The 19,503-nt window shown below is 55.1% G+C and overlaps 2 protein-coding genes across 2 annotated transcripts in view; one reads left to right on the top strand and one right to left on the bottom strand.

Moving 5' to 3' along the window:
- ROBO3 (roundabout, axon guidance receptor, homolog 3 (Drosophila)) overlaps nt 1-13,666 on the top strand; it is a 16,671-nt gene extending 3,005 nt beyond the window's left edge. Inside the window, exons 2-28 of the mRNA XM_008577332.1 lie at nt 1,256-1,582; nt 1,838-1,995; nt 2,500-2,620; nt 2,905-3,043; nt 3,462-3,589; nt 3,867-3,991; nt 4,708-4,879; nt 5,202-5,407; nt 5,597-5,678; nt 5,974-6,139; nt 6,347-6,513; nt 7,247-7,368; nt 7,547-7,772; nt 7,977-8,098; nt 8,364-8,535; nt 8,686-8,871; nt 9,661-9,684; nt 9,766-9,808; nt 9,968-10,107; nt 10,413-10,607; nt 10,757-10,895; nt 11,033-11,245; nt 11,763-11,914; nt 12,046-12,156; nt 12,370-12,531; nt 12,981-13,168; nt 13,494-13,666. Of these exons, the coding sequence (XP_008575554.1) occupies nt 1,256-1,582; nt 1,838-1,995; nt 2,500-2,620; nt 2,905-3,043; nt 3,462-3,589; nt 3,867-3,991; nt 4,708-4,879; nt 5,202-5,407; nt 5,597-5,678; nt 5,974-6,139; nt 6,347-6,513; nt 7,247-7,368; nt 7,547-7,772; nt 7,977-8,098; nt 8,364-8,535; nt 8,686-8,871; nt 9,661-9,684; nt 9,766-9,808; nt 9,968-10,107; nt 10,413-10,607; nt 10,757-10,895; nt 11,033-11,245; nt 11,763-11,914; nt 12,046-12,156; nt 12,370-12,531; nt 12,981-13,168; nt 13,494-13,505 (3,998 nt within the window). The 3' untranslated portion in view covers nt 13,506-13,666. The remainder of the gene's footprint in view (nt 1-1,255; nt 1,583-1,837; nt 1,996-2,499; nt 2,621-2,904; nt 3,044-3,461; nt 3,590-3,866; nt 3,992-4,707; nt 4,880-5,201; nt 5,408-5,596; nt 5,679-5,973; nt 6,140-6,346; nt 6,514-7,246; nt 7,369-7,546; nt 7,773-7,976; nt 8,099-8,363; nt 8,536-8,685; nt 8,872-9,660; nt 9,685-9,765; nt 9,809-9,967; nt 10,108-10,412; nt 10,608-10,756; nt 10,896-11,032; nt 11,246-11,762; nt 11,915-12,045; nt 12,157-12,369; nt 12,532-12,980; nt 13,169-13,493) is intronic.
- A 1,751-nt stretch (nt 13,667-15,417) lies between these two features.
- ROBO4 (roundabout, axon guidance receptor, homolog 4 (Drosophila)) overlaps nt 15,418-19,503 on the bottom strand; it is a 15,134-nt gene continuing 11,048 nt past the window's right edge. The window contains exons 13-18 of the mRNA XM_008577331.1: nt 18,604-18,711; nt 18,245-18,383; nt 17,865-18,101; nt 17,367-17,725; nt 16,226-16,432; nt 15,418-16,067 (exon numbers count right to left, since the gene is read on the bottom strand). Of these exons, the coding sequence (XP_008575553.1) occupies nt 16,057-16,067; nt 16,226-16,432; nt 17,367-17,725; nt 17,865-18,101; nt 18,245-18,383; nt 18,604-18,711 (1,061 nt within the window). The 3' untranslated portion in view covers nt 15,418-16,056. The remainder of the gene's footprint in view (nt 16,068-16,225; nt 16,433-17,366; nt 17,726-17,864; nt 18,102-18,244; nt 18,384-18,603; nt 18,712-19,503) is intronic.

Genomic DNA, 19,503 nt, shown 5'->3' with positions numbered 1-19,503 from the left:
GGGTGGGGGCGGGGGGGCGGGGCGGAACAGATGCTTGGAGTAGTCCCCTGGTTGGTTAAGGACACCAGATTAAAAGCAAGGCTGCAGCGGCGCCTACTGGCCACCACGGGTTGCAAATCCACTTCGGATGGCTGGATCGGGAGCGGAGGGTATATAACAGGTTCAGGGATCCTGGGTCCCAAATGGTGCGACAGAAGATGAAAGTCTGTAGGCTAAGTGAGAGTCAGGGACAGAATATGCAGATGACCTGGTCCGAGTGAACCAGGGAAGTAGAGGAATCCCTTTTCCAGTGGTTCTTAGCCTTTCTTGGTTACATCAACCAGCAGAACAATCTGTTGAAAACTGCACCTCTCTGGAAAAGGAGCATTACTCACATTTCCCCTGTCATTTGAGAACAACCCCCAGCTACATGTGATTGTCCGGAGTGTGAGTAAGAAGAGCGCTCCATTCGTAGAGTTCAGGTGAAGAACCCCTCCTAGCCTCAGGCCCAGCCCTATCAGCCATGTCTTCACTTTCATGAGGGACCCCAGGCAGGTCCATATTCTCCATTTCACAACCGGGACCATGCAGAGGTGAATGAAGAACGTTTTTTCTCTGGTGCGCCGCGTATGGCTGTTCACTGAGCAAGGACGATCTGCTAACCAGTGCAGGTGGGGCGCTCCATTCGTAGAGTTCAGGTGAAGAACCCCTCCTAGCCTCAGGCCCAGCCCTATCAGCCATGTCTTCACTTTCATGAGGGACCCCAGGCAGGTCCATATTCTCCATTTCACAACCGGGACAATGCAGAGGTGAATGAAGAACGTATTGGCTCTGGTGCGCCGCTTATGGCTGTTCACTGAGCAAGGACGATCTGCTAACCAGTGCAGGTGGGGACTGAAAACCAGTCGGCGAGAGGCACGGTCTACTCGCCAAGCTGTAGCCCAGCCATTCCCTACTTAAACTTGGCAGAAGAAAAGGCGGGGGGTCTTTAGGCCGTCTAGAGAGCCGGCCTAGGAGTTTTCGTCCTGATTCCTCTACTGATCTGCCTGTCTGAAGTCATCTCCTTTCGAGACTAAGAACCTGGGAGCATCTGCCAATAAGGAGATATTGGAGCCTGCAGAGGGAGAGGGTGGGCAAAGGTGGGCAGGCGGGGACTGCGCTCTAGCAGACGAAGCGCGGGCGATGAGACGGCGGTAGGGTTCTCTTTCCCTCTGGAGCCTCAATCTCTCCGCCCGGTTTCCCAGTCTAAATGCTCTGCGTCACCCCCTGCTCCCAGGGTCAAGGGTTGGGCCGGAGGACGCTATGCCGCGCATAGTGGAGCAGCCGCCAGATCTGCTGGTCTCCCGGGGCGAGCCCGCCACGCTGCCCTGCCGCGCTGAAGGCCGTCCTCGACCCAACATCGAGTGGTACAAGAACGGGGCGCGCGTGGCCACTGCGCGCGAGGACCCACGCGCACACCGCCTGCTGCTGCCCAGCGGTGCCCTCTTCTTCCCGCGCATCGTGCACGGGCGCCGTGCGCGGCCGGATGAGGGTGTCTACACTTGTGTGGCCCGCAACTACCTGGGGGCAGCGGCAAGCAGAAACGCCTCGCTGGAAGTGGCAGGTGAGAGTCCCATGGTTGTTAGCTGGCTGCTTTCAGAGCCTGGGGGAGGCGGGAGGGAACCAGGCAATCTGACCCAGACCGGGCCCCAGGGATCTCAGCCCATTCAGCATCTTCCTTTGGGACCGCGAGTTTTGGTTTCTAATGCCCACTCAACCCCTCTCCAAGACAAAACTTTCCTGTGTCCTCATCCGCACATCCTGTTTATTCTCCTGACCTATCCCTCCCTCCCTGCCCCCCTTCCCCACCCTTCTTCAGTCCTCCGGGATGATTTCCGGCAGTCTCCTGGGAACGTGGTGGTGGCAGTGGGGGAGCCAGCAGTAATGGAATGCGTGCCCCCCCGCGGCCACCCGGAGCCCTCCGTGTCCTGGAAGAAGGACAGTGCAAGAGTCAAGGAAGAAGAAGGAAGGATCACGGTGAGGGACGGGGCCATGGCTGGGGACCCCATGAGAGGCAGGACCATAGGCTAGGGGGCCCAGGGCCGCCCGGAGCCCTCCGTGTCCTGGAAGAAGGACAGTGCAAGAGTCAAGGAAGAAGAGGGAAGGATCACGGTGAGGGACGGGGCCATGGCTGGGGACCCCATGAGAGGCAGGACCATAGGCTAGGGGTCCAGGGCCATCTCAAGGAGGAAGGCCTGCATCTAAGCGTCTTGAAGAGGCAGAGAATAATGTCTTGGAGATGACAAGATGGAAGATTTGAGATCAGGGCATCAGCTGACCAGAGACTGAGAGTCAGCTATTGAATGAGGGATAAGGAGGGTAGGTTGACTCCTTATCTGACACATGGGTCAACTTCATTGGTTTTCTTCATTGGCTTGCTGTGAGGATCAAATAAACGTTATATATATGTAAACCATATATACTATATGCTTCACATATACATATATGCACACATACGTATGTGCTTTGATGGCTCTGCAGATCCGTGGAGGGAAGCTGATGATGTCACATACACTCAAGAGTGATGCAGGGACGTATGTGTGCGTGGCCTCCAACATGGCAGGAGAACGGGAGAGTGGGGCAGCTGAACTTGTGGTCCTGGGTAGGCAAAGGGATTTTTTTTTTTAATTTTTAAAAAAGATGACCGGTAGAGGGGTCTTAACCCTTGACTTGGTGTTGTCAGCAACACGCTCTCCCAAGTGAGCAAACAGGCCATCCCTATATAGGGATCCGAACCCGTGGCCTTGGTGTTATCAGCACTGCACTCTCCCAAGTGAGCCACGGGCTGGCCCAGGCAAAGGGATTTTTGGAGTTATGGGAGCAGGTGGCCAGGAGACTAAGTAGATGCACAGACCCCCTGAGTGTTCACTCACTCCCACCCTGTAGAGCGTCCCTCATTCCTGCGCAGACCAGTGAATCAGGTGGTCCTGGCTGATGCCCCTGTGAATTTCCTATGTGAAGTGCAGGGAGATCCCCCGCCTCATCTACACTGGCGCAAGGAGGATGGGGAACTGCCCACAGGCAGGTGAGAAACCCCCTCTTCCTGCCTATAAGGAGACCCAACCAGCTCAAGAGCCTTCCCTGCCCTAGAAAACTGGAAGGCAGACGCCTTCTCACTTGAGGGCACAGAAAAGTCTGTTCCCCAGAGCCTTTGGCCCCTGTCCTATCCAGTCCCCAGTTCTATTCATTGGCTCCCTGCCCTAGAAAACTGGAAGGCAGACGCCTTCTCACTTGAGGGCACAGAAAAGTCTGTTGTTCCCCAGAGCCTTTGGCCCCTGTCCTATCCAGTCCCCAGTTCTATTCATTGGTCCATGAGTTCCAGCTTCTGCCCCTGTTGAATCCTGCCATATCTTTATGTACTATGATCCTGCTGTCTGTCCTGGGGGAGAGAAAAGGGATCTGTAGCTGTGGCCAACCCAGCCTGCGGGTGGGGAGTGGAGCAGGTATGAGATCCGGAGTGACCACAGCCTTTGGATTGGGCACGTGAGTGCTGAAGATGAGGGGACTTATACCTGTGTGGCGGAGAACAGCATGGGCCGCGCTGAAGCATCTGGCTCCCTCAGTGTTCACGGTGAGGGCTCCACCTGGGACTGCCTGCAGCAGGGATGAGATGAAGGAAGGCAGAGGATGGGTCAGAGTGGAGGAGAATAGGGGAGAAAGGATAGAGCAGGAGATGTGGGTGGGTCACCTGAGTCTCCTGGAAGGAGAGAGAGGAGGAGAAAGCTAAACAGCAAGAGATGGACATCTGCTGTGACTTAAGCCAGCCTTGGCTTCTCTCTCTATTCCGTCAGTCTCCCTTCTTAGTACCACTGACTCCCTGTTCCTTTATCTCACCCCCTGCTTCCCAGTCCCACCCCAGTTGGTGACGCAGCCCCAGGACCAGATGGCAGCTCCTGGAGAGAGTGTGGCTTTCCAGTGCGAGACCAAAGGAAACCCCCCACCTGCCATCTTCTGGCAGAAGGAAGGGAGTCAAGTAAGTGGCCATCTCCAAGGCCTTTCCCACCAGTTTTTCTTCTGGGTCACAGCCTCCCTCTCTTCCTCTATATTCTGCAGACGTTCTCTGGGGCTTTTGTTTTACCTTTGGTAGCCTTCCCAGAAACCCCTGAAGGTTATTTGAGAGGATTAAATAAGATCACAAATTTTAAAGGCCTGGGACATGTTGGACACTGTTTTATAAGTGATAATAATATGTTTAGGTAGTAGCAAACAGTCCTGGATGTAATTCCTTGGAGAATCTTTCCATTTTGGAAAATGAAAAGGTTTTTTTTTTCTAATGAAAAATGTTAAAGCCAGAAAGAAGGGGAAATTATTTAACATCTATCACAAAATGTGTTAGAAGACTTGGCTGACTACTTCATTTAATCCTCATAACTATCCTGTAAGTGTCAAATTTAGGGAAATTGGGGCTCAGGAAGGTTAACTAGCTTGCTTAGAGTTTTCCACTAATAAGTCACAGAGTTGGGAAGTGGACTCCAAAATCATTTAATAAAATGTCCTCATTTTTGTGAATAGGTTTAACTATTAAATGAACCTATTAATAAATGTGACCAAGGTCACATCACTGGCTGGGGACAGAGTATGAACTAGAACCTTAGGAATTCTCTGGATTCCAGAGTTGATGGGAATTGGGGAACTCTCCCGCCCAACTGCCTGCCTATTCCCCACCTTGGTTCCTTGCTCTGCCTCCAGGTCCTGCTTTTTGCCAGCCAGACGCTTCAGCCCACAGGGCGCTTCTCAGTCTCTCCAAGAGGCCAGCTCAGCATCACTGGAGTGCAGCATGGGGATGCTGGCTACTATGTGTGCCAGGCTGTCAGTGTGGCTGGCAGCATCCTGGCCAAGGCCATGCTGGAGATAAAAGGAGGTACATGCCCATGGAGATAAGGCTGGACCCACGGCCTGGAAGGAAAGAATGGTTTAAAGGGATCTGTTTCTCTTGGGTTCTATGAAATATGTCTGCAAAGGTAGAACCGTGTTCCTGAGGCATGTCCTTGAAATTTGGACACCAGCAGCAGAAGTCACTAATGGATGGCTGGTCCCAGGCAGAGAGAGTACAGTTGATGATCAAAGCCCCCTTTGATGGAGGGGGAGGTTTGATGAGAAGGTGAAGGAGCGGATGAGGACAAGGGGCTGGTTGCCTGAACATAGGCACCTCCCCTGAGTACTCTAACTTCTTCCTTTTGCAGCCTCCTTGGATGGGATGCCTCCGGTCATCCTCCAGGGACCAGCCAATCAGACGCTGGCACTTGGCTCCTCTGCATGGCTGCCATGCAGAGTGACTGGGAACCCTCAACCCAGTGTCCAGTGGAAGAAGGATGGCCAGTGGCTGCAGGTGGATGACCTCCAGCTCAACCTAATGGCCAATGGCACACTGCACATCACTAAAGTGCAGGTGAGTGTCACCTCTGGGGCCCTACTAACTGAGAATGGCTATCTGGTCCACATTCCCACCTCTAGTAAGTAAGTACCCACTAGGCCTCATATCTGCACTCTGTTGTCTCAGACCCCCTAAAGTGTCCTACATCCTCCCCATCCTTCTGTCACCCCTCCCAGTTTGCCTGTGCTCTACCCTCCCCTACAGGAGATGGATGTGGGTTTCTACAGCTGTGTGGCCAAGAGTTCCATAGGGGAGGCCACCTGGAGTGGCTGGCTCAGGATGCGGGGTGAGTTTTTCCTTCGTTCCCTTGTTTTACCAGCCCCTTTCTCCAAATCTTCTTCAAAGTTAGTCAATACCTCCCCAAACCCAAGGACTAATCTTATCTTCCAAATGTCACGGCCCTAGTGGTGGGAATAAGGAGGACAGAAGTTGTGCCCTTGGGAGGCAGATGTGAGTAGGGGTTAGTATACTATGTCCCCCTCTGACTGTCACCACTGTCACAGCTCCTATGGAAAGAAGGCAGTTTACACTGGGGCCATCCTTTTCCCATCCTTCTACTTAAAGATTATCTTCCACTGCAGAAGACTGGGGAGCATCACCAGACCCCCCTATGGAAACCCGTGTCCCTCCGGGGCCTCCCTCTCAGCCAATGGTCACTGAGATCACCAAGAACAGCATTACCCTGACCTGGAAGCCTAATCTGCAGGCTGGAGCCACAGTCACCTCTTATGTGATAGAAGCCTTCAGGTATGGAGAAAAGTTTCAATGCAAAGCTGGGGAGTTAAAGGGAGGGGACCGTATGTCCTTAGGGTCTTTGCTATTGTGGGGAGGAATTCTCCAGTCCCCTCTTCCAAAGTGAGGAGGTAGTAGTGGTCCATAGAGAATGGATGAGATGGAGTAGACAGGTTGGGGGGTCCTGGCTTAGACAGCCCTGTCACCTCATTCCTGTTGTAGCCAAGCAGCTGGCAACACGTGGCAGACAGTGGCAGATGGTGTGCAGCTGGAGACACACACGGTCAGTGGTTTGCAGCCCAATACCATCTATCTGTTCCTGGTGCGAGCTGTGGGAGCCTGGGGCCTCAGTGAGCCCAGCCCTGTCTCTGAGCCTGTCCGCACGCAGGGTGAGTGAGGTCAGAGTGCCTGGGCTCATGGATATGACATGTGACATGGCAGAGCACCTCCCTCCCCAAAACCATGGCACTGTGGCAGTTCATAGAGTTCTTTCCTGCTATGCTAGGTCTATACCGGTGGCCCAGCCTGGAATAGAAGGCCATGCTTCCCTCTCATTGAAGGAACAAGAGAGGAGGGAGTGAGCACCTCCCTCCCCAAAACCATGGCACTGTGGCAGTTCATAGAGTTCTTTCCTGCTATGCCAGGTCTATACCGGTGGCCCAGCCTGGAATAGAAGGCCATGCTTCCCTCTCATTGAAGGAACAAGAGAGGAGGGAGTGAGAGAAAGGCTTCCCTCTCATTGAAGGAACAAGAGAGGAGGGAGTGAGAGGGTATTCATTCATCTTGGTAGCTCCTCACTTCTGAGCCTTTTACCCATAGATAATATAGATCATTAAGACTAAAAGGGACCTTGGAGGGGTCATTTTGATGTTAGAGATGAGGAACTGAGGACTTTAAAGGATTCATATGTAGTTATGTACAAAGGACACTCATGTTAGCTGGACACCCAAGCCCACCTCTGGAAGCTATTTCCCTGACCAGCCCCCTTCTGATCCTGGGGTGTGCTCTGGAGTACTAAGTAGTACAGTCTACGGGGCGGGACAGAGGTAGGACCTGAGTACACTCTCAGTCATGTCTCCATGCCCCTGATGGCCTCTGCTAAGTGGACTCTTGGGTCAACAGACAGCAACCCATCCAGGCCGGTAGAGGACCCATGGAGAGGCCAGCGGGGACTGGCTGAAGTGGCTGTACATATGCAGGAGCCCATAGTCCTTGGTCCCCGGACCCTGCAGGTTTCCTGGACTGTGAGTATGATATAGGGATAAGGTTAAGGGTAGGGACAGTGATAGGGAACATGGATGAGTACAGGAAAGTGGGAGGTGAGTTGCTGGGGAAGGTGGCATGAGTAGAGAGGGGGCTGGGCCTGGAGGACCTGTATGGCCCCAGCTTCGCCCTTTGGTCACCTTGTCCTGTTTTCTACAGGTGGATGGCCCAGTTGAGCTGGTCCAAGGTTTCCGGGTGTCTTGGAGGGCAGCAGGCCCTGATGGGGGAAGCTGGACAGTGCTGGACCTACAGTCCCCAAACGAGCAAAGTACTGTGTTAAGAGGACTCCCTCCAGGGACCCAAATCCAGGTCAAGGTGCAAGCCCAAGGCCAAGAGGGGCTGGGGTCTGAAAGCCCCCTTGTAACCAGAAGCATTCCTGAGGAGGGTAAGGAGCATCACAGAGCTGATGGGAAGACGTGTGGGAAGCAGGATCGGGGGAGGATGGAAGTTTGCAGGGGGAGCTAGGTGAGTGGGTAGAAAGGAGGGAGCCTCTCAGTTCCCTAAGATGTTAGAACAGGGAGGGGGAGGTCGGGGCAGGAGGGGCAGCTTGCAATGACTGTCTTTCTCACCATACTTCAACCTGGCCCAGCCCCCAGTGGTCCCCCCCAGGGAGTGACAGTGGCCTTGGGGGGTGACGGTAACAGCAGTATCGCTGTGTCCTGGGAACCTCCACTGCCCTCCCAGCAAAACGGAGTCATCACGGAATACCAGGTACAGGGTTTTAGAAGGAACTGGACCGGAGGGCTGGAGGAGCTGGGGGAAGTAGGGGAAGACCTAGGGCTAGGATGTGGGTGGAGGGAACCTAGGGCCGGCTCTGGGTTTGGGGATGAGGTTAGGGGAGAGGTGAGTGGTTCAGAGTGTAGTCTCCAGGTTGCATTAAGCCTGGCTAAGCCCCCTCTACCATTCGGAGACTCAAGTTCCCCTGTGAGGCCGGAATCCCCTCTCTGACTCTAAACCCGGTTCTGGGACTCCCTAGATCTGGTGCCTGGGCAACGAGAGCCGCTTCCACCTCAACCGGTCCGTGGCCGGCGGGGCACGCGCCACGATGCTCCGGGGACTGCTGCCGGGTCTCCTCTACCGGACCCAGGTCGCGGCGGCCACCAGCGCTGGCGTGGGCGTGGCCAGCGCCCCGGTGTTGGTGCAGCTGCGTGAGTCCGGAGGTGGGCGTGGGCGGACCCGGCTGGGAGACTTGCGGGGGGCGGGGATCCTGGGGTAGCTGTGCCTGAGGGGCAGGAATAGCCCCTTCTCGACTCCTGGGTTTCGGGCCGCTCCTCCCCTCACCTCTCCGACCCCCACAGCGTCCCGGCCGGAGCTGGAGCCTGGGCTCGAGGTGGGCCCCGGGCTGGCGGAGCGGCTGGCGAGGGTGCTGCGGGAGCCTGCCTTCCTGGCGGGCAGCGGCGCGGCCTGCGGAGCGCTGCTGCTCGGGCTCTGTGCCGCCCTCTACCGGCGCCGGAGACAGCGCAAAGAGCTCAGCCACTACACGGGTGAGCACCGCGCCGCGGTGGAGCGAGCCTGGAGGGAGCGGGGCGGGCCCGCTGGGGAGGGGCGGGGTCAGGACTAGGGGAAGGGGGACAGGGGTGGCAAGAGGGGGCAGGACCTGGATCTGGGGAGGGGCGCGAGATTTGGCCCTGAGAAGCCCCGAGAAGAAGGCAGGCTTTGCAGCTCAGTCTCAGTAAAGAAGGGGCACGTTATCAGGGGCCGGGGACGGAGGGGCGGGTCCTGCAGGGGGTGTGGCCAGGGTCCCGGGCTGTAAATTTTGAGACCAGCCTGGGTGGAAAGGCGGGGCCCGCTGAAAGGAGGCGACTTGAGTTCTGCTTCTCCCTAGTAAGGGGAGAATCTCTGGAGAGATTCTGAGGTCTCAGAGGTCAGTGGTTTTCAATCTGGGCTACATATAGGATACTTGGGGAGCTTTGGAAAAATGCTGATATCTGAGTCCCATCTCCAGAAATTCATCAGAAATTGGTCCAGGGGGGCCGGCCCGTGGCTCACTCGGGAGAGAGCGGCGCTGGTAGCGCGGAGGCCGCGGGTTCGGATCCTATATAGGGATGGCCGGTGCGCTCACTCGCTGAGCGTTGTGCGGACAACACCGTGCCGAGGGTTGCAATACCCTTACCGGTCAAAAAAGAAAGAAAGAAAGAAAGAAAAAGAAATTGGTCCAGGGGACAGCCTGAGTGGTGGAATTGGGACCAGGGCCAAGGAATGGACAAGCATATGGGTATCTCTGACCCTTCTCCTTTCCCCTCCTCTTCTCCCCGCGGGTTCCTTTTCGGAAGCCTCCTTTGCCTACACACCTGCAGGTAAGCCCTCTCTGCCCCAGTGGGGTTCACATCGCCAGTGCGGCCTCTCCTCTCACTCATTCTCCCCCTCGTCTTCCCCAGTGTCCTTCCCACACTCAGAGGGCCTCTCTGGAGCCAGTTCCAGGTAATTCTCATCTTCTCTCCGGGCCTCACTGCCTCCCGTGATGAGCGTCTCCCCGTCCTAAACACCGTGACTGTCCCAAGACTTGATTCCCGATACCTCCATTACCTTTGCTGGCCGCTTGAGGCTCTCCCTCCCCAGCGTTCACCTGCTCTTCCTCAGGCCACCCATGGGCCTTGGTCCTGCCCCCTACCCATGGCTAGCAGACTCGTGGCCCCACCCATCTCGAAGCCCCTCAGCCCAGGAACCCAGGGGAAGCTGCTGCCCCAGCAATCCTGACCCAGACGACAGATATTACAATGGTGAGGAGTTCTAATTCCCTCAGGGGCACACTTGGCCTCCAGCACACTTCTCTCAACCTAGTGGGGCACACTGAGGGGAGCCAAGGAATCCCAGCCTTCCTGAGGTGGGTCAGTCCTTGGAGAGAATACGAGCTGGGGCACTTCCCTGAGACCTACCTTTAACCTGGTTTGCAATGCAAGGTTCAGGGTGGGAGGAGAAGTTGATCATGTGGGATCTCCTTTTGCCCTCCATTCTCCTGTTGTCCTCTATTTTTCTGTCTCTACCCCCTGGCTTCTCCCTTGGCCTTCCTCTTTCTTCTCCCCAGAAGCAGGAATCTCCCTATACCTGGCTCAGACAGCCCGGGGCACTGTTGCCCCTGGCGAGGGTCCCGTCTACAGCACCATCGACCCAGCTGGGGAGGAGCTGCAGACCTTCCATGGGGGTTTCCCCCAGCACACCTCAGGGGATCCAGGCACCTGGAGCCAGTACGCTCCACCAGAGTGGAGCCAGGGGGAGAGTGGTATGACTGCAATTCCCAATACCCCCATTGTAGCCCTGACCAGAGTATCCCTGACCCTCTGGCATTTCACCTGGCACTTCTTTCTGACATGTCACATCTCTGGCTCTTTCCTGCCCGTTCTCAATGTGCCTCTATACTACTACCCTCAGGAACCAGGGGAGGCAAAGTAAAGCTTCTAGGAAAACCTGTGCAGATGCCCTCTCTGAACTGGCCAGAGGCCCTGCCACCTCCTCCCCCTTCCTGTGAACTGAGCTGCCTAGAGGGGCCTGAGGAGGAGCTGGAGGGCAGGTAAGGACACTCCCTGCTGCAGATGCCCTACATACGTGGACCAGCCCAGCTGAGACGCTGGCAGAGGAAGGGAAGGCCAAGGGGAAGATATGGAAGCTACTTAGTCCTTCCCTCCTCTCCTGCCTCTTTGCCTTCAGCTCAGAGCCAGAAGAGTGGTGCCTGCCAATGCCTGAGAGAAGCCACCTGACCGAGGCCAGCTCCAGTGGAGGATGCCTGGTCACTCCATCCCGTGGGGAAACCCCCTCTCCCACACCCTCCTACGGAGAGCAGTCCACAGCCACTCTCACCCCCTCACCTCCTGACCCTCCCCAGCCCCCCACTGACATTCCCCATCTCCATCAGATGCCCAGGTAGGGAGGTATATAGTACCTTACACATTACACACCCTTGGTACATGTCTATTCGGTGGGCCTCCTGACCCTCCCCAGCCCCCCACTGACATTCCCCATCTCCATCAGATGCCCAGGTAGGGAAGTATATAGTACCTTACACATTACACACCCTTGGTACATGTCTATTCGGTGGGTAAATGGAAGGATGGATGGAAAGATGGATGGATGCGTGGATAGATCTAGGGTACAGAGGTCTCAGGGCCGTGTCAGTGTAGAAGTGTGATTTGGGGAGGAACGTGGAAGCTGACAAGGTCTCTCGCTCCATTCTGACCGACTGTCCACTGGAGTGACTGCAAGCTTTCTGAGGCATTTCAAACATGGCCGTCCTCATGCTTCCCTAGCTTGGGAGGCCTTGTGGGGCAGAGGCTGTGTCTTGTTCATCGGAGCATAGGCTGTGTCTAGCACAGTGACTGGCACATGGTAGGCACTTAGTTTTTCTGGAGGGAACCAATGCTGAGGCCTCATGTCATTGCAGGAGGGTGCCCCTTGGGCCAGGTTCCCCTCTCAGTGTATCCCAGCCCACTCTGAGTGGCCATGAAAGGAGGCCTGATGGCCTGGGTGCTGGCCCCCCAGCCTCCCATCACCTCAGCCCCAGCCCTGTCCCTAGTACATCCAGCAGTACCCCAGGTGAGTCTGTAGAACCCTCAACTCACCATTCCTCCCCGTACCCCCTCCAAAGCTTGTTTCCCCTTCACCCTCAGTCTCCCGTCCTGGCCCTCTCCCTTAGCCATTCCTCTGCCCATCTCCTAATGCTGCAGGGAGAACCCGGCAGGTGCCTGAGGAGATGACGCCCCCACTTCAAGGAGCCCGTGCCCAAATCCGGAAGAAACCCAAGGCTCTTCCCTACAGGAAGGAGCAAAGCCCTGGGGGTGAGGGGACAGTGCACCTGGGAGATGGTGACAGGCAGTGGGGGTGATGGGAAGGAAACCAAAGGTGAGCTCCAGAGGCTGGAGGAGGGAGCACAAGTGAACCCCAATCTTGGGCTGTTCCTGCACAGCCTCCTGGTGCCAGGGAATGGAGGTGGGAGAAGGTGTAGTGTCCAGAGAGGCGGGAGGCTCTGCTGAAAACAGGTCTCTCCCCAGACTTGCCCCCACCACCCTTGCCGCCACCAGATGAAGAGGCAAGCTGGGCCTTAGGGCTGAGAGCAGTGGGCAGCGTGTCTTCCTTGGAGCGAGAGCGCAGTGGGGACAGGAGAGTAGTGCAGGCTGTGCCTCTGGGGGCCCAGCGGGGGCTGCACCTGAATGGTAAGGAGGGCCAGGGCGGGCGGATGGCCACTGCTGCATGAGAAGGTGGGCTTTGGGACTGGATGCTGATAGTGCAGATGGTGCCCAGCTCACCCTTCACCTTCAGTTGGCTCATGCATTTGATCAACATCAGAGACTCACTTGTTTCTCTGTCTCTGAGCAAAACCCCCTGTAGTCCCCAAGTTGTGTCCTTTTCCAGGACTGAAGCCCAGACAGGGAAAGAGTGGGTTCTGGATGCTCTGTCCCCCTTCCCAAGGGTCTGTCTGGTTTCTGAGTGCCTGTAAGGTCAAGGCCATGTGCTGGGCACTCTGCTTCTCCTCAGTCCCCAGGATGGCTGAGCCCTGTGCCTGCCCTTCAGTTTCCTCCCAGAGCTGGGACTGTGGCCGGGGTGGCAAGGTGGGCAAGTGGCAATGTTCTGGGCCCAGCTACCCTTCTCTCTTGTGCTGCAGAAGAGGCCTGGCTCCCATACAGCAGACCAAGCTTCCTGTCCCGGGGCCAGGGCGCCAGCACCTGTTCCACAGCTGGCAGCAACTCTTCAAGGGGCTCCGGCAGCTCTCGGGGCTCTCGGGGCTCTCGGGGGCCTGGACGAAACCGGAGCCAGAGCCGGAACCAAAGGCCAGGACAGAAATGTCGTGAGGTGGGGGCTAAGATCACAGAAAAATGAGAGCAGAGGGCTAAGGAGGGTGATTGAAAACAGGAAGGTAGAAAAGGGCTTGCGGAGGAATGTCAAAAGGGGGGGACCCAGTGAGTGAAGGAGAAAGGAATAATCTTGTAGAAGAAGTGACAAGGGGTGAGAGAAAGATGACATATAGCAGAGGGGCCTGGGCTCCCGTAGGAGGACTGGATTAGGGGAAAGGCTGGTCCCCTCCTGTGGCCTGTTTGCTCTGGCCCAGGGCTTTACAAAAATAGCCTCTCTCTCTCTCTCTCTCTCTCTCTCTCTCTCTCTCTCTTTCTTTCTCTAGGAACCAAGATGACCCTTGATGAAGCAATGAGAATATGGAGAGTTCCACAGGGAAGGGGGTGGATAGGGGTTTACCTATCCTGGTAAACGAGAGTGGGAGCAAAGAGGAGCAGGGATGTGTCTCTTCCATCCCAGCAATGATGCTTGGGCTTCACGGAGCCCATTGGCTTCCATTGGCTTAGGAGCCAGAGAGCCAGCTCTTCCGCATCTCTGTCTAACTGAGACCAATTTGTAAAAAAAACAAAAAACAATAAAAAAAGGTATGATCAGAGCCCTGGGTTCTCTTTGTCTGGTTTTATGCAGGATGTTGGGAAGAAGGGAGCTGCGAGAGTTGTGTATATCAGTGCACACTGGTAGCTTCTGCTTTCTTTGAACTTCTGACAAAAGCAGTAGATGGGGACAGGTGATAAGAGACACTGACCTGTCCTGCTTCCTGAAGGAGCTGAAGCCCACTGTCCCCAGTCACAACTATAGAGACTTTCCAAATAGTCAATAATGGACACTTGTCCCACCTGCAGAGGAGCAATCCAGGCTCTTTTCAGATCCCTCCTCTGGGCTATATCTGCTCTTCTGTAAGGAAACATGCCCCTTGCAATAAAAATAATTTTTAAAAACTCAAAGAAAGGAGGAGGTTCTGGGGAAAACCCCAGGCAAGGAGGAAGAGCATGTTTTCTCAGACCAGCTGGTTCTCCCAGAGGGTATGTGTAAACAGGCACCTCCTGGCCAGATTGGGCCAGATGTGATCAGTTTGGCTGGCACAGAATTGTTAGGACTATTGGCCATGAAGGCCATAGTCCCCATCACTCCCTCCCCACAGCCTGTCCACTCACCGGTCCCCTGAGGCTTTGCTTCCTCTGCTCAGCGACAGCCCTGGACTCCTGGGTGTGGCACTGGCCTCCATGCCCAGATTCTGACCTTGCCTGCCGCTTGGACCTAAGTGTGTACATATCCCTCTTTCCTTTTCAGTCTGACAAACAGGGTTGGAATGTTTTCAAAAGGAATTTTACCAGGAAGCTAAAAGAAAAACAAAATCCAAAAAAGGAAAAGCAAACAGAGAGGAACGGATGTGTATCCAGAGAACTGATTCCTCCTCTTGAGATCAAGAAAATCCAGCCCAGTCAGGCCTGATTAACACAGCTCAGAAAGCACCCAGTCCCCCGGTCCCACCCCACTCGGCCTCTGAAGTCAGAGTGGCCTCCAGGTAGAGCTGCTGGGTTTGGGAGATTAGCACCTCCTTTCAGGGTCTGCTTTTGAATCAGTCCTCCCTGAAGGTGTCTTCTTGTGATCCTGGTCATGCTCTGTAGCAACCCCCAACTTGTGGATTCTGCCCCTGACCTTTCCCACCATGTGAGGAAGGCACAGACCTGCCTGCTCTCCAGTGGCTTTCTGTGGCTTGGGCCCTGGAAGTCCTGCTCCGAGATCCATGTCTCTGCTTTGTTGTTTTTTTTTTGGAAGGATGTTCACCAGCCAGTCATGACAGGTGTTTCTACCTTTTGTGGAATTTAGCTACTTTGTCTTTTAAGAAACGTCATGTCTCTGCTTTGTTGTTTTTTTTTTGGAAGGATGTTCACCAGCCAGTCATGACAGGTGGTTCTACCTTTTGTGGAATTTAGCTACTTTGTCTTTTAAGAAACGATCGAGGACTGTTCTTTGTGGAGTGGGGCTGGGACCACTGAAAGCAGAAGTTTTCTTCTCAGGGTAAGTTGCCAGGACCAGCAGACCCTGAAACTCCCCCACCTCTCCCTTCTCCAGATTCTGCTTAAAATCCCATGGATGCATGTCATTCTTCCCTAAGTGCAGAACAGAAGTAAGCGACACCCCCCGAGTGTCAATGAATGCTTGATCCCTTCCTAACTCAGGTAACCCTTGTCATGTCTCCAAGTGCCCTCCCCAAAAAGGTGCCCCAGGAAATGATCTCACAGAACTCAAGTCTTTACAGTTTTATAGTATCAAATTCTTTAAGATCATAGTGACAACTTTATGAGGAGGGTGCTTTTGTCCCACACTCCTACAACTCTCTTCCCTCAGCTTCCTTTCTATACCCAGCCTTGAGCACTTTGCCTTGGCACTGAGGTAGGGCCTCACTGCCTTGGTGGCTTCTCTTTAATGCCACTATGCGGGGCGGTTGGGGAGAGCTGAGCTTGCCTCTGGAGCAGTGGCAGGTAGGCTGGAGGGGAGGCTCCAAGAAGCGCTGTCCTCTGCAGCCCTCTCCCACCAGCCTCGGCTGTCCCCCACAAACACACTTCCCATGGTCCCAGTGGGTGGGTGGGGAGAGCAGGAGACAGGGCTTCTCCATAGCCAAAACCACCTGGCTGTGGGGGTGGATGGAGCAGAGGAGAAAGCAATGTCTGGGAGTCAGGTGGGAAGGATGTTCTGCCCCCACTGAGGCTCCAGGTCTGCTTTGCTCTTATTTTGTTTTGCTTTCATTTGTTTTCACAATCCTGGAGGGGGAACTCTCCTGGAGGCAGAGAAACACAGGCCAAGAGCCACACGCCACAGCCAGGCCTCATAGCTGACAGCAGAGGTGGTTCAGATCCTCTTCTCGGCAGTGTCAGGAACACAGTTCAGGAAGAATCTACAGAAGAAATGGAAGGAGAGTGGAGTCATCCCTGCTGGGGAGGAGGAGCCCCCACCTCCACTCCTTATGTCTCCCAGCAGAACCCAGGCTTCTTCCTGGCTCCTCCCCAGGACCCCTCCTGTGAAGATGGCTGCATTAGCCAGGCAGACACTCACCAGCAGCCTTGGGCACAGGACAGCTGAGCTGACTTCTCTGGGAAGGGATCTGAGAGTCAGGGGGCCAGGGAGGGAGCCCCCTTCCCAGCCGCTGGGTGGGGTTCATCTCCACATCCTCCAACCAGTCTGGCCTCCACTCCCACAGGGGCAGGGAGAGGGTGGGGGACAGGAAGAGGTCATCCCGTGGGGAGGGAGGTGATGAGGCATCTGTCGGAGGGTAGAGGTGTCTGTGGGGGGTTGACCCTCAGCCCCTAGGGACCAGCTTTGGGCATACACCCAGCCCTACACATAATCTAGCCCCAACTCAGCCCATCACTCCCAGTGGCCACATCTCTAGAGGCCTGGCCCCTTGGTTTCTTCAGAGAGAATCGCTTGAACTGTTCCCCCCGGCCCAGCTCTGGCCTTCTATACATACTCTCTCTTCACTCTGCCATTCCCTGGGCATCCTCTTCCCCCTCCCCCTCCATTATGGGCACTTCCATCCTGGATAATCCTTGTCCTCTCATTTGTCACAAGCCTGGTTGTTTTTTTAACGGGCGAAGGGTAGAGTTGGGGTTAGTAAGATGGGTAGGGGGATCTGGTAGGGTGTATGGGGCTGGGGACACGGAGATGATGGTCCCACTCTGCTCGAGGAAGGGTTTGGAAGTACAGGACAGAAAAGAGAACTTCCCATAGGGAGGGGACTTGAAACTCTGGATGAGAGTAAATAGCAGAGGCCGTGGAGTAACCGTTCCTGGAGACCCATGTCTGGGGAAGAGGAGGGTGCTGGAGGCAGGGGAACGGACCATGCAATTGGCTGCCTCGAGGCTTTACAAATGGGCAATCTGTCCTTGTTCTGTGGGTGGCCTTGGACAAGTTAATAAACCTATCTAACTTACGGTTTCCTCATCTGGGATAGAAGGGCAAAGAATAGTCCTCATAGAGTTGCTGTTAATATTGAATGTATATAAAGCACTTACAGTAGTGTACCTGGGACATTACTATGGGGTCATTCAATAAAAACTAGCTGTTTTAACGACAAGCATGAAGAAGATGAAGATTAGGAAGCCTTGCCTATTGACTGGGGAGAAAGGAGGTCTTACGAGAACTGTGTCAATTTTAGTGGGTGGGGTGAGGAGTAAGATGGGGTGATCCCGTGTACCTGTGAAGACGCAGTCTGCCTCCCTGGGCTCCAGACCAAAACCAAGGCTATCCACAGCCACGGCCAGAGCTCGGGCAAAGTGGGCATCAGCGAGGAAGGAGCCATCGGAGGAGCTGACAAGACTGGCTCTGGCACTGGGCACGTTGTCCTCAGAGGCTGAGCCCCAACCATTGGCCAAGGAGCCCTCGCTGGGGGTGGGGGTGGGGCAGGGCCGAGGTGGGCACAACAAGACGCCCCTGTCCGACCCCACCCCTCCTCCAGCCCTGCCCATGTCTGCGAGCTCTGAGGCTGCTGGGACGCTGATGTACCCATAGGTGGTGGGGGGTGATGGAGCCCTTGGCATAGGAGAGACGCTGTTCCTAGGAAGAAGCAAAATGGGAGACAAAACGGTTAGGCTGGGGTAGGGTGGCATACGGCAGAAACATTCCAGGTGAGGGGCCAAGCATACTCCTGTAGCACGCTTATCTGGAGTCTTTGGTCATCTCTTAGCCTGCTCACCTGGGGGTCTCTTCGCCCTCACTGAGTTCCAGGCACAGGGCCACCTCCTCAGGGGTCAGCACACTGTCCTGATCCTCCCCCAGGGATGACAGTGAAGAGCTGGACAGGAGACTGGAAGGTGGGCTGGGACTGGAGAGGGAAGAGGTCTGGGGGCTGGGGGGACTGGAGCTAAGGATGGGGGTGGGGGCTTCTGATGGTGGTGGGGCGTAGGAGGGAGCTTGGGGCTCTGCCAAGTGCCTGATGGGGTAAGAGAGTGACAGCAGCACGGTTAGTGCAGGTCCTCACATCCTTGAACACCCCTTCCCGCCCCTGTACAATCCCAGTGCATGCTCACCACACCCCCAACCCTCAGCCCTGCTTCCTGACCCTGGCCCTCTTACTGGGTCTGTTGACTCTGGGTGGGGGTTCCTCGAGGAGAGAGAGGTACTGGAGGAAGAGGGCGAGTGACCGGCTCATTCGAGGAGCTGAGGAGCTGCGGTCCCAGGGCCCGCCGGGCAACCAGAGCTCGGGACACAGCTCCTGGGGAACAATAGCCTGGGTATAAGAATGGCAGAGTCCTTGTTAGCCCCCAAATCCCAGACTTCCTGCCTGCACCCCAGCCCCCTTGGCTTCCTGTCCCCCTACCCCACCCACTCAGACTCCTCAGGGACCAGAGGAGAAACCAGTGCAGGGGCCTGGGCTGGTGCACCCCTATACCCTGCCTCATCCCCTTGCTTCCCTCTCAAGGAGTCCCTCTCACCTGGGCTTTGGGAAAGGTTCTTGGAGCCTCTACTTCCCAATTCCCATGACCAGAGCTCCATGGGGTGGCTGGCCCGGAGCAGCGGGGAGCTGTTGGCTTGGTGCAGCTCTGCAGAGGAAAGGGTTCGTGGCTGGAGGACAAGCCAGGGTGAGCCTTTCAGACCCTAGCCATAGGCTCTATCTTCAGCCTGTTGTTTAATTCAGCTAGTGGCACCCAGAACCCAGAGAAGCGGAAAGAACCTTCTTCAATTTTCCCCCCACCCCCTCAATATGCATCCGGGCAGCTGTGATATGGTGGAAGGAACTGGGCTTAGAGTCAAAAGACCTGCCCTCATGCCTCATGGCCTGGCTCAGCTGTGTGACCTCAGGTAAGTGCATTAATCTTTCTGAGCCTGTTTCACTTTTAAACAACCACTTCAAATGATGATTTGATGATTAGATAAAAACAGATTGGAAAGTTTCTGGCACCCAATAGATACTGTAAAAACAACTTTCCTTTCCTTGACTGTATACATTCCAATCTTCCCGATCTCTATACCCTCACATTTCTACTCTCCTCATGAATTTTGGCTCTTTGAAGACAAATACTCTTTCTTTTTCTTGGATGTATTAATTTCTATTTCTTGGCATTGCAAATATCTCACATGTTTCTGAATATACCTGCCCTGGGAAACTTGAATGTCTTTCTCTTGGGAGGACGGGCTGGACTGTCAAGTTGAGCTGAGCGTGTAAGATAAAAATAGGAAGCTCCAGACAATATTAGGTGTGACAGGAGAGAGTCAGGTGACAGGAAGAGGAACTTCAGAATAGGAAAATGCATTGGTCTCACCTAGGGGGACAATGCCCTGCCCATAGATATTCAGTAATATTTGTTGAATGAATGAGCGAATGCATCAATGAT

The sequence above is a fragment of the Galeopterus variegatus genome, unplaced genomic scaffold (assembly GCF_000696425.1).
Source record: "Galeopterus variegatus unplaced genomic scaffold, G_variegatus-3.0.2 Scaffold1495, whole genome shotgun sequence".
Classification (NCBI taxonomy): domain Eukaryota; kingdom Metazoa; phylum Chordata; class Mammalia; order Dermoptera; family Cynocephalidae; genus Galeopterus; species Galeopterus variegatus.
Note: the sequence above shows the minus strand (reverse complement) of the source record. Positions and strands in the feature narration are given on the sequence as shown.